The sequence below is a fragment of the Sceloporus occidentalis genome, unplaced genomic scaffold, assembly GCF_023333645.1.
Source record: "Sceloporus occidentalis isolate IW3139 unplaced genomic scaffold, rSceOcc1.0.p SCAF_17, whole genome shotgun sequence".
Taxonomy (NCBI): Eukaryota; Metazoa; Chordata; class Lepidosauria; order Squamata; family Phrynosomatidae; genus Sceloporus; species Sceloporus occidentalis.
In genome coordinates, this window is record NW_028316997.1 from 14966166 (window position 1) to 14979720 (window position 13555).

General features: G+C 37.0%; 1 protein-coding gene across 1 annotated transcript in view; it reads left to right on the plus strand.

Annotated features, from left to right (window-relative positions):
* The first annotated feature begins 6741 nt into the window (after positions 1 to 6741).
* Positions 6742 to 13555, plus strand: part of LOC149302876 (laminin subunit beta-4-like) — a 74138-nt gene continuing 67324 nt past the window's right edge. Inside the window, exon 1 of the mRNA XM_089482084.1 lies at positions 6742 to 6905. Within this exon, the coding sequence (XP_089338210.1) occupies positions 6742 to 6905 (164 nt within the window). The remainder of the gene's footprint in view (positions 6906 to 13555) is intronic.

The window sequence follows — 13555 nt, forward strand, 5'->3', positions numbered from 1 at the left end:
CTTCTGCCCTATCTACCCCTTCTCACTCCCTTCTCCCTATCTACCCCCTATCCCCCCGTCTCACTCCCTTCTCCCTATCTACCCTCTCCCCCCTTTGAAGTTCACTTACCTTTCAGGAGTCCTGCGGTGGGGGTGCAAGGCCTCTGTCTCCCATCTCTGCCACTGTATGGAACAGTATAGAGTGATGGGAGTTATGATGTACTTTAGAGCATAATTATATAATGAAAAAGACATTGGAAATGGTACAGCATAACACCCATCACTCTCACACATTTACCAATCCACATTTACCAATCCACACTTACCAATCCACAGATTCCACACATACCAATCCACATTTACCAATCCACAGATTCCACGCATACCAATCCACACATACCAATACACAGATTCCACGCATACCAATCCACAGATTCCACACATACCAATCCACAGATTCCACGCATACCAATCCACACATACCAATCCACAGATTCCACACATACCAATCCACAGATTCCACACATACCAATCCACATTTACCAATCCACAGATTCCACACATACTAATCCACAGATTCCACACATACCAATCCACACATACCAATCCACAGACTCCACACATACCAATCCACAGATTCCACACATACCAATCCACACTTCCCAATCCACAGATTCCACACATACCAATCCACACATACCAATCCACAGATTCCACACATACCAATCCACAGATTCCACACATACCAATCCACTCTCACTGTCACTCTCACTGAATGATTTCCTACCTTTCCTCTTTTCTTCTTACAGCAGTAAGCTCCTTTTCTTCCTCTTCGCTCCTCTTCTTCTGTCTTCTTCGCTCCTCTTCTTCTGTCTTCTTCGCTCCTCTTCTTCTGTCTTCTTCGCAACTCTTCTTCTGTCTTCTTCCGGGTCAGAGGGCACTGTGGGCGTGGCAGCAGTTGCCGTGTGGATCGCGAGGGAGCGGTATCGGAGGTCTTTAACAGACCTCCGGCTCCCTTGAGGGATTTTAAGACGGTTCAAGGGAACCGGCTTAATATCACTCAAGGGAGCCGGAGGTCTGTTAAAGACCTCCGATACCGCTCCCTTGCGAGCCTTCTCCTCCAGCGGCGGACATTACTGTCCGTCTCTGGAGGGGTGTCGGTAAGTTGGCACCCCCCTGATCAGCGGCACCGGTGCGGACCGCCCCCCCCCGCCCCCCCGCTAGGTACGCTATTGGTTACATGCTATAAATATAGATAATGATTTTTTACCAACTTGTATGAAGGAATCCCACTAACAAAACCTATGAGATGATCAACACTATTAAAGTCTCTATTACATTCCAAAATATTTTTGTTTTTATATGATATACAGGTGTTGTGTCAGGTAAGCATTGTAACTTTGATGTATCAATATATTGAGACAGATATTACATTTTATATCCGCTCCCACTGAAGCTGCCTCCCTGTGCCACAGCTGCTCCAAAAACAGCCTCCCCGTGCTGCAGCTGCCCCTAAAACAGCCTCTCCATGCCGCAGCTGCCCCTAAAACAGCCTGCCTGTGACTCAGCTGTCCCTAAAACAGCCTGCCCATACCACATCTGCCTCTAAAACTGCCTGCCTGTGCCACCGCTGCCCATAAAACAGCCTGCCTGGCCACCGCTGCCCCTAAAACAGCCTGGTTGTGCCACCTCTGCCCCTGAAACAGCCTGCCAGTGTCAACTCTGCCCCTGAAAAAACCTGCTTGTGCCACCTTTGCACCTAAAACAGCCTGCCTGTGCCACCTCTGCCCCTGAAGCAGCTTGCCTGTGCTACCTCTTCCCCTGAAGCAACCTGCCTATGCCACCTCTGCCCTTCCTGAAGCAGACTTCCTCTTTCACCTCTGCCCCTCTAAACAGCCTGTCTGTCCCATTTCTGTCCCTAAACACTTACTCACTTCATGCATTCATTCATTCACTCCCCCACACCCCCTTACCTCTCTTGTAGATTTCACTGGTCCAGCCAAGCATCACTGGGGGGCAGTGCAGATGTCTATGCGGCCCGACGGCCGCCTAACGCAGGCCTGCAGCTCACTGCTGTGGCGCCCGCGCACTGTGTGAGGAAACTCTTTCCCCGCCCAGGCATACCCTCTGAATGACTGGCACTCACAAAGGATAATATCCCACTACACTCAAAGCCACCTTTCAAACCATAAAACATTTTGCTTTCAAAGGATTTCCAGGGGGTGTGACAGCTAAATTATCATACCATCTATATTAAAATAATGTTTAGTGAAATGCTAAAGCTTTGAAATTACAATCTTAAAGTAATATTGTATTTGCTGTAATGGAAAGTTTTCAGAAATATCTTTCAGGCTTAAAATAAAATATTAAGGTGCCTTCTTTAAATAAAACAATAAAAAGTGGTGCTACAAACAGGGCTTCATCCTGTGTCTATACAAAATATATTTATCAGAAATTCTATACAATTTTTAAAAATACAATCCTTATAATCATATGCATATTAAAATCGATGACTGTTTATTAGTTACTCTTGTTTTCTGTTTCCTTTTGCAGTAACACCATCATATGGCGGTCAAAGTATGTTACCAGGATGGTTAAAAATTAAACAACAGTTTTATGGTTTTTCATAGACCAAAATTGGACATTAAAATGTGAATGATATCTTAAAAACATGTATATAACATACTAGACATATGATGACACTAATAGAATCACTACATTTAAACAAATATTACATTTTATAGCCATAGAAATTTTTCAAATGTACATTGAGTTGGTTGAACCCTTGATCTAAACAGTTTTCCGGTGTATTTTGTTTTGGTAAAATTGTGAAACGTAGTGTCAGAACTTGTTTTAAAAATCTGTAATTATTTTTCCTAATATACCCTATCAAAATGCATTAAATGACTAGAGGTCAAATAAAGATGAATTTTTTTATGCATCTATGTAAATTTAATATACATATTGAAATTGGTATACAATATTGAAAACTAGAATCCTTATAATCATAGGCATTATAAAATGGACGACTCTTTATTATTTACTCTTGTTTTGTGTTTCCTTTTGCAGAAACAACATATGGCGGTCCAAGTACGTTAACACAATAGTTAAAACTAAAACAACAATTTTAGACAAATAGTGATTCTTCATAGACCAAAAGTTAACATTTAAATGTGAATTTCTTAATGATATCGTAAAAAGTTGTATGTAACATTCTAGACATATGATGATGATTCATAGCGGTTTGTATGATTGGCACTCACAAAAAGAAGAAATTCCACTAAAAGAAAACACAAGAAGAACAACACTAATAAAATCTGTACATTTAAACAAATATTACATTTTATAGCCATATCAATTTTTCAAATGTATGTTGAGTTGGTTGAACCCTTGATCTAAACAGTCTGAATTTTCAGGTGTACTTTGTTTTGCTAAAATTGTGAAATATATTGTGAGAATTTGCTTTAGACCTCTGTTATTGTTTTTCCTAATAGAGAACAAAATAAATTTTATCAAAATGCGTTAAATGACTAGAGGTCAAATAAAGATGCATTTTTTTATGCATCTATGTAAATTTAATATACGTATTGAAATTGGTATACAATATTGATAACTAGAATCCTTATGATCAAAGGCATTATAAAATGGACAACTCTTTATTATTTACTCTTGTTTTGTGTTTCCTTTTGCAGAAACAACATATGGCGGTCCAAGTATGTTACCACAATAATTAAAACTAAAACGACAATTTTAGACAAATAGTGATTCTTCATAGACAAAAATTTTACATTTAAATGTGACTTTCTTAATGATATCTTAAAAAGTTGTATGTAACATAATAGATATATGATGATTATTCATAGCAGTTTGTATGATTGGCACTCACAAAAAGAAGAAATTCCACTAAAAGAAAACACAAGAAGAACAACACTAATAAAATCTGTACATTTAAACAAATATTACATTTTATAGCCATATCAATTTTTCAAATGTATGTTGAGTTGGTTGAACCCTTGATCTAAACAGTCTGAATTTTCCGGTGCACTTAGTTTTGGTATAATTGTGAAACATATTGTGAAAATTTGTTTTAGACCTCTGTTATTTTTTTTCCTAATAGAGAACAAAATAAATTTTATCAAAATTCATTAAATGACTGGAGGTCAAATAAAGATTAATTTTTATATGCATCTATGTAAATTTAATATACATATTGAAATTGGTATACAATATTGAAAACTAGAATCCTTATGATCATAGGCATTATAAAATGAACAACTCTATTATTTACTCTTGTTTTGTGTTTCCTTTTGCAGAAACAACATATGGCGGTCCAAGTACGTTAACACAATAGTTAAAACTAAAAGAACAATTTTAGACAAATAGCGATTCTTCATAGACCAAAAGTTAACATTTAAGCGTGAATTTCTTAATGATATCGTAAAAAGTTTTATGTAACATTCTAGACATATGATGATTATTCATAGCGGTTTGTATGATTGGCACTCACAAAAAGAAGAAATTCCACTAAAAGAAAACACAAGAAGAACAACACTAACAAAATCTGTACATTTAAACAAATATTACATTTTATAGCCATATCAATTTTTCAAATGTATGTTGAGTTGGTTAAACCCTTGATCTAAACAGTCTGAATTTTCAGGTGTACTTTGTTTTGGTAAAATTGTGAAATATATTGTGAGAATTTGCTTTAGACCTCTGTTATTGTTTTTCCTAATAGAGAACAAAATACATTTTATCAAAATGCGTTAAATGACTAGAGGTCAAATAAAGATGCATTTTTTTATGCATCTATGTAAATGTAATATATGTATTGAAATTGGTATACAATATTGAAAACTAGAATCCTTATGATCAAAGGCATTATAAAATGGACAACTCTTTATTATTTACTCTTGTTTTGTGTTTCCTTTTGCAGAAACAACATATGGCGGTCCAAGTATGTTACCACAATAATTAAAACTAAAACGACAATTTTAGACAAATAGTGATTCTTCATAGACGAAAATTTTACATTTAAATGTGAATTTCTTAATGATATCTTAAAAAGTTGTATGTAACATACTAGATATATGATGATTATTCATAGCAGTTTGTATGATTGGCACTCACAAAAAGAAGAAATCCCACTAAAACAAAACACAAGAAGAATAACACTTATAAAATCTCTACATTTAAACAAATATTACATTTTATAGCCATAGAAATTTTTTCAATGTATGTTGAGTTAGTTGAACCCTTGATCTAAACAGTCTTTATTTTCCGGTGTACTTTGTTTTGGTATAATTGTGAAACATATTGTGAGAATTTGTTTTAGACCTCTGTAATGGTATTGCCTAATAGAGAACAAAATACACTTTATCAAAATGCATTAATAGACTGGAGGTCAAATAATGTTGTATTTTGCTTTATGCAACTATCTAAAATATATATATATACAAGTTCAAAAATAATATAGAAATGTTTATGTTCTCAAAACTTTGCTCTCATGAACATGAAAAAATATGGCTTCATTTATTAATTACGTCACTTTTGTATTCTATATTATAGGGATATCTTCTAGAAGACCAGGTTTGTAGCCTTACCTAATCTATAATTATAAAACAAAATAATAAATCATAGAATGACAATGCACAAATCACTAGATGTCTTAAATAACCACAATTAGTTTACAATTAGATTACTTTCATTTTTAATTCCACCCTTTTTTGTGTTCCATGGTATAGGGTCATCTTCTATAAGTCAAGGTTTGTAGCCTCATCTAATCTTTTATTATAAAACAAAATAGTAAAACATAGAATGAGAACACAGACTTCAAAGAGAAATGGAAATATGGTGTTTTAAGGGTATTTAAAAAAAGAGAAACAAACATCTTGATGCCTTAAATTACCACAATAATGGAAAACCCTCTGTGTGACTGGCACTCACAAAGGACAATATCTCACTACACTCAAAGCCCCTTTTCAAACCATAAAACATGTTGCTTTCACAGGTTATCCAGGTGGCGTTACAGCTAAATGATTATACCATCTATATAAAAATACTGTTTATTGAAATGCTAAAGCTTTGAAATTACCATCTTAAAGTAATATTTTATTTTCTGTAGTGGAAATGAAAGTTTACAGATGTTCTTTTCAGGTTTAAAATCCAATATTAAGGTGCCTTCTTTAAGTAAAAGCTGACTTTTCTAAAAGGAGAATTATGTGTAAAGGAGTCACTATCAGACTGGGGCAATATAAATTGAGTCCAGGAGAAATGGGATTATTTAAAAGTTGAATTATTGAAGGTAACAGAAATTTGTATTAGGCTGGTCAGTAAGCAAAAGAAACAGCTGTGGTGCTCTGCAGAAGTGGCCAAAATAGTAAAAAAAAAAGAAGTTAGCCTTTAGAAAATACAAAAAAAAGTGAGGAAGATGGACAGATATATAAGATTAGGGAAAAAGAGGCATAACTATTTATAAGAGCTGCCAAATCACACACAGAAGAGAGAATTGACCTGTCAGCATAAAAGGGAGATAAAAGATTTTTTAGATATATATATATATAAATGAGAAAAGGAAAGTAAAACAAGGAGATTAAAGACAATAGAAGGTATGTAGAAGAGGATAAAGGTCTCAAGGAATATTTCTTTTCAGTTTTTAATGAAGGAAAGGGACCTCAGTTTGGAAAAAAGACACATGATATATGTGAGTTTATCGAGGCGGAGGTTCTACTTCAGTTGTCTAAGGTAAAGAGAAATAAGTCGATGGGGCCTGGTGGGATACATCCCAAGTTATTAAAAGAGCTTGGTGGTGTACTAGCAAAACCATTAACAGGTTTATTTCATGAATCATTGGTAATGGGAGTCGTCCAAGAGGATTGGAAATTAGCGAAAAAGGCAGTAGGGAGGAGTCCAGCAACTACAGGCCAGTAAGTCTTGCATCGGTATTGGGAAATCAATAAAAACTATGTTAAAGGATAGGATTGTTGAATATCTGAAGTCACATGGGTTTCAAGATCAAAAACAACATGGGTTTACCTCAGGAAGATCATGACAAACTAATTTTACTGATTTTCTTGATTAGGTGACTAAAGTAATTGATCAAGGTGGTGCAGTAGACATTACGTATCTAGATATCAGTAAGGCTTTTGACACTGTTCCACATAGAAGATTTATAAATAAATTGTAATCTCTGGGTTTTTGATGCCAATATTGTTGAATGGATTAGGCAGTGGATGTGTGACAGACAACAGAGGGTTGTAGTCAATGGAGTATATTCGGTGCAAGGTCTTGTTACCAGTAGGGTCCCTCAGGGATCTGCACCTGGATCCATTCTCTTTATTATTTTTATTAGTGATATTGCAGAAGGTCTTGATGGTATGTCTTTTTGCTGATGACAGAAAAATTTTAACAGGTATGTTCCTGGAGGGATAAGCCAAATAGCAAATGATTTAATGTAAACTGGAAAAATTGTCAGAGCCCTGGCAACTGGCTTTTAATATGGAAAAACAGTAGCATACCTAAAGGGGGGGCCGGGGGAGGCAATCCACCCTGGGTGCCACTCATCAGGGGGTGCTGCAATGGCCGCCTAACAGATTACCACCGTGGCATCCATACACTGTGCGAGAGAACGCTTTTTCCCCAAGGTTTCTGCTCCCCCTGGGCGGGAAAAGAGTTTTCTCACACTGTTAACGGACGACACAGCGGTCAGCTGCGTGCCCATGTTAGGCGTCCGTCAGGCCCCATAGATGCTCGGCCGGCCCCAGGACCAGTGAAATCTGCAAGAGAGGTAAGAGGGTGTGGGAGAGTGAATGAATGGGTGCATGAATGAGTGAATGAAATGAGTGAGTGTTTAGGTGGAGAAATTGGATAGGCAGGCATTTTGGGGGGGCAGAGTTGGCACAGGCAGGTTGCTAAATGGGCAGAGTTGGCACAGGCAGGCTGTTTCAGGGGCAGAGGTGACATGGGCAGACTGCTTCAGAGGCAGAGGTGGCACAGGCAGGCTGCTTCAGGGGCAGAGGTGGCACTGGTAGGATATTTCTGGGGCAGAGATGGCACAGGCAGGCTCTTAAAGGGGCAGCAGTGGCACAGGCAGGTTGTTTTATGGTCAGCTGCGGCACATGCAGGTTGTTTTGGCGGCACAGGTCTACCACAACAATGTCTGGCTTAGCGTATAAATGACCAAATCTGTTCAGTAAATGTTATTTATTTAAACTTATTTTATTAATTTATAAGTTAATAACTTATTTTTCAGATTCCTAGTTTTTTCCAGTTGACACACAGTTTAAAATTTGGGGTTATTATGCGCTACTGTCAATGTCTGGCTCAGTGTATAAATGACCAAATCTGTTCAGTAAATGTTATTTATTTAAACTTATTTTATTAATTTATAAGTTAATAACTTATTTTTCAGATTCCTAGTTTTTTCCAGTTGACACACAGTTTAAAATTTGTGAAATACATTTTTTTGTTAGGGGGGTGCTGGTGAGACCTCGCTTGGAATATTGTGTACAGTACTGGAGACTGTATCTCCAGGAGCATATAGATATGCTGGAAAAAGATCAGAGAAGGGCTATGAAAATGGTTCATGGATTGCAGGATAAAATTTAACAGGAACCGTTAAAGGATCTTAACATATATAGCCTGGAAGAAAGACGTGACGGGGGATATAATAGAAACATTTAAATGCTTAAAGGGAGTCAACATGATAAAGGAAGAGATATTATTTAAAAGGAGAAATACTACTAATACAAGAGGAAATAGTCTTAAGCTAGAGGAAATATTACTTTACTGAAAGGGTAGTGGATGCATGGAATAGCTTTTCAGCAGAAGTGGTAGATGTTAATACAGCGAAGGAGTTTAAGCAAGCATGGGATAGGCATAAGGCTAAGCTAGGTATAAGATAAAGCCAAGGACTAACGAAAGTATTCAGAGATTGGGCAGACTGGATGGGCCAAATGCTGTCACTTTCTATGTTTCCCTCTTCTAACTTCATCTGCCTCTCTTCAGAGATAGCCTGGAGCGAACTTATGTTAAAATGGTGACGCTTTCAGTGAGCGCCACCATTTTGGCAACAGCTTTTGGTGACATCCTCTCTCACAATTGGAGAATCGGACATAACCTGGTGCACACTTCCACCAAAATGCCGTCTCTTCTAGTGATGTCCTCTGGCCCAATCCTACAGTTGAATGGGAAGACAGCACCAAAAGTGCCACGATATTGGTGGAAGTTCACCTTAGGGTGCCAGGTTATGGCTGATGCTTAAATGAGGGGAGATGATGTAACTTGCTTTCATTGACATCCTCTCACCTGATTGCAAGATCAGGCAAGAGAATGTCATCAAGTGCCACTATTTTGGCAGATATTCGCGCCAGGATATATCCGCGGAAATCCTGATGAAGATAAAATAGAGAAGATGTAAAAGGGAAGGTAAAATACGATGAACAAGAAGATGCGGAAGAGGTTAGAAGGAGAGAAAGTGGTTGGCACAGAATACCAAATTTGAAAATATTACAATTTGTAAAATAAATATGCACACATTTTAATATTTCTCCTAAAACTGCCAAAATATATGAAAATCATAGGCATATCAAATGTATCTAAACTCACAGGTATATGAATATATTCTGAGTTCTACTTTCTCATTTGCATTAGCTGTTTACAATTTATAAGAGGTAAAACTGTAAAATAATGTGGCTTTTTAACATTTTTAAAAATGGATTTTACAGAGGAATATAGTTTAAAAAGAAAGCCCCACTCATTCAGAAAAAAACAATATATAATTGATAAGGTGACACAAAGTTGTCTACAATTGTGAAAATGCCTTTGAAGGAGTTAAGTACACAGTAATTGATGAAAGATGGTTATTAAGGAATTGCATTTTTCACACAATTGAAAGGTCATTGTATAGGTTTCAAAGGAAAAACAATGAGATAAAAAAATACATTGGCCAGATTTTTAACTGTGATAAAATGCATCCTTTTTTAATCTCATCCCCTTGTAGGGTAGAGAGATGGATGGTATAGAGAATTGTTATTCAATTAGCTATTGATATTCAATTGCTGCTCAATTAATCAGTGTTGCTTATCTCTGTGTTGAAAATATCTTAACTTTTGAAAAAAAGTGGACTCTGATTTCAAAGAAATAAAAAATGGCAGTCCAAAATTTGGGATCAATATAAAAATCTTTTATTTTACTAGAAAAATGAAATAAAAGCAGCCATTAAATAAATCATCCACATAAAAAACATAGGTATATTGGCAGATAATTAATAGCAGGAAACTGCACAATCATGTAGCAATATTACATATACATGAATAAATAACCAAATAAGCTCACTTACACTTCTGAAAATATTATTAATAGTAGCTGGACCAGTAATACCGGCAAAGCCTACCATAGGTAAAGAATCGCATCACTTTAATATTATGCCTTTGTTTTTTATGATTGAGCAGTTATAATACTTCAAGAGGGACTTCCACTTTAAAGACATTTGTCAAGAGATTATTTAAACCTACTATATATATTTTTTTATTAGTCATTTTTCCTTTTTTTCTTTGAGAATAAACCTTATATTTTCTAAAGTAATATTATTTCTACTTTTGTAGATTTATCAAAATACTAATTAAAGAACTAATGCTAATGTCTTCTGTATTTTAAAATGTCTGCTGCAACAATTATTATTTTTAATCTAAAAATAAAAATGTACTTTTTGCATTTTAACGGTTCCTCCATTACTACATCACCAGGTCAGAATGGTAAGTGATTTGTGAAAGAACATAATTATCTAGTCTGACTTAATTTAATTTTATGAGCAGTCTTTAGGACAATAGATACAATTTGTTTCCTAATGTCAAATGTTTGGAAAAAAAACTAGAACCCATCAAAAGTATGCCCAAGACAAATATACCACAGATCAATTGATGCTCCTCCATCCACCTGTAACCATACAATTCTCACAAGGGTATTCTTGTAGCTAGATTGGATTTCTGAGTTGGATAGTAGATGCACAAGGATCAATCCCTTGGAATCAGCGTACTTTAAAACTGCATAGCTTCTATCGTTATATAATGGCACAGACAATGAAGGTGGTACAGCATAACACCTATCATTATATTCTGAGGCAGACATTGACGAGGGTACAGCATAACCCCTATCACTATATACTGAGGCAGACATTGACGGGTACAGCATTACACCTATCACTATATACTGAGGCAGACATTCACGGGGTAGAGCATAACACCTATCACTATATACTGAGGCAGACAATGACAGTGGTACAGCATAACACCTATCACTGTATAATGAGGCAGACATTGACATTGGTACAGCGTAATCCCTATCACTATACACTGAGTCTGACATTGACAATAGTGTAGCATAACCCCTATCACTATATACTAAGCCAAACATTGATGTGGTATAGAAAAAACAAAATACTGTCTGCACTTCTCACCCTAATAAAGTTGGCAACAAATATATAAACATAATATAAATGAGAGGTTTTGGTTATATGAATTGGCCAAAGCATAATTAAGCTCACCCGCCACGTCAAGGCACACTCTCAATAGGGTGAGATCCTACTCTCACCTCCTACATAGTGGGCACACAAAGCAGTGTATACTGCTACCAAAACCTTATTAATGTGTTGGGGGAGGTGCGATTAAACCTCCTCCCATTTAACCCCTGGACAGCAAGCTGCAACCAGACTAATGAGGAGCCAACAACCTCAAATATGTGCAAACAGGGAAAAGAAAAAATGTCGGTGCGCTAAGCTAGTCTCAGGCTCAAATAATACAAATGTATAATATGAGGCCTACCAAACAGTGTGCGCATGCTGCAAATACTGATGTGGTATAGGCCTACCACTTCAGTGTCTGGCTTAGCAGAAATGCACCAACATGAAAATTCTGTACCGAAACCAAAAATTCAGCATTTACTTGGCCAAAACCGAAAATGACCTCCCCACACCATAACAAAATCTCACACTTTTATTAAAAGTAAGTAACACATCAAAATTGGACAAAAAAATAAAATAGCAATATTAATATATATATATATATATATATATATATATATAAATTGTTAACAGCTATCACGTCCAGGCATACCCAGGTTCTAGCATGTACTGGTTGCCTGGGCATGATAGGAGTGTGACTGCTGTTAGCAATTATATATATATATATATATTGTTATTATTATTGTTCACATGTGAATTCAGCACTGGAGGCATAGAATCAGACATACAAATCCCGTATTTGCAGGTATACAATAATAATGTACGGAAACATAGCATTGCAGGTATAGATCAACTTCATTCACACAATTTATTCACACAATCATTTATTCTTTCACACAAATTATTTACACATATTAATTGATGCATTCTCACAAGTTCATTAATTCTCTCACTCATTCACCAATTCATCCACACATTAATCCATTCATTTTCTCTCTCTCATTCTGACTCTTTATTTCAATATTCTTGCTACCCTCCTTCCTCCCTTCTCTCGATCTACCCATTCTCACTCCTTTCTGCCCTATCAACCCCCTTCTGCCCTATCTACCCCCTTCTGCCCTATCTACCCCTTCTCACTCCCTTCTCCCTATCTACCCCCTACTAACTATCTACCCTCTCCCCCCTTTGAAGTTCACTTACCTTTCAGGAGTCCTGCGGTAGGGGTGCAAGGCCTCTGTCCACCAGCTCTGCCACTGTATGGAACAGTATAGAGTGATGGGAGTTATGATGTACTTTTAGAGCCTAATTATATAATGAAAAAGACATTGGCAATGGTACAGCATAACACCCATCACTCACAATCCACACATACCAATCCACACTTACCAAGCCACACATACCAATCCACATTTACCAATCCACATTTACTAATCCACATTTACCAATCCACACATATACTAATCCACACATACCAATCCACTCTCACTGAATGCTTTCCTACCTTTCCTCTTTTCTCCTTACAGCATTCAGCTCTTTTTCCTGCTCTTCACTCCTCTTCTGTCTTCTTCCGGTTCAGAGGTGGGCGCGGCTTCAGTGTTGTGCGCCGGGATCTGACAACAAACCCCGGCACACAGCAGCAGTTGCCCCGCGGATCGCAAGGGAGCGGTATCGGAGGTCTGTTAAGGACCTCCGATACTGCTCCCTTGCGAGCCTGCTCCTCCAGCGGCGGACCTTACTGTCCGTCTATGGAGGGGTGCCGGCAAGTTGGCCCCCTCCTGATGAGCGGCACCCGGTGCGGACAGCCCCCCCCCTGCCCCCCGCTAGGTACGCTACTGCTTGGAATATATAAAATACAAATATCTTTATTTTAACAAATCTCCACTTTGTTTTAGTCTTAAATATTTAAACTAAAATACCTGAAATGTTCAACTTATGTTATAGTGTCATTGTTAGCGTTAAACGTGCTCTTACTATTTAATAGATCAATTCTTATAAATTGTACATTTTAACAGTATGCTGTGGACCATCTGGAGGTATATTATATGTAAGTATTTTATACTTTAAATTGATTAACATTTAGCTCTCATTTTAACCCCTAACAGTGGTCGCTCTTCTGTG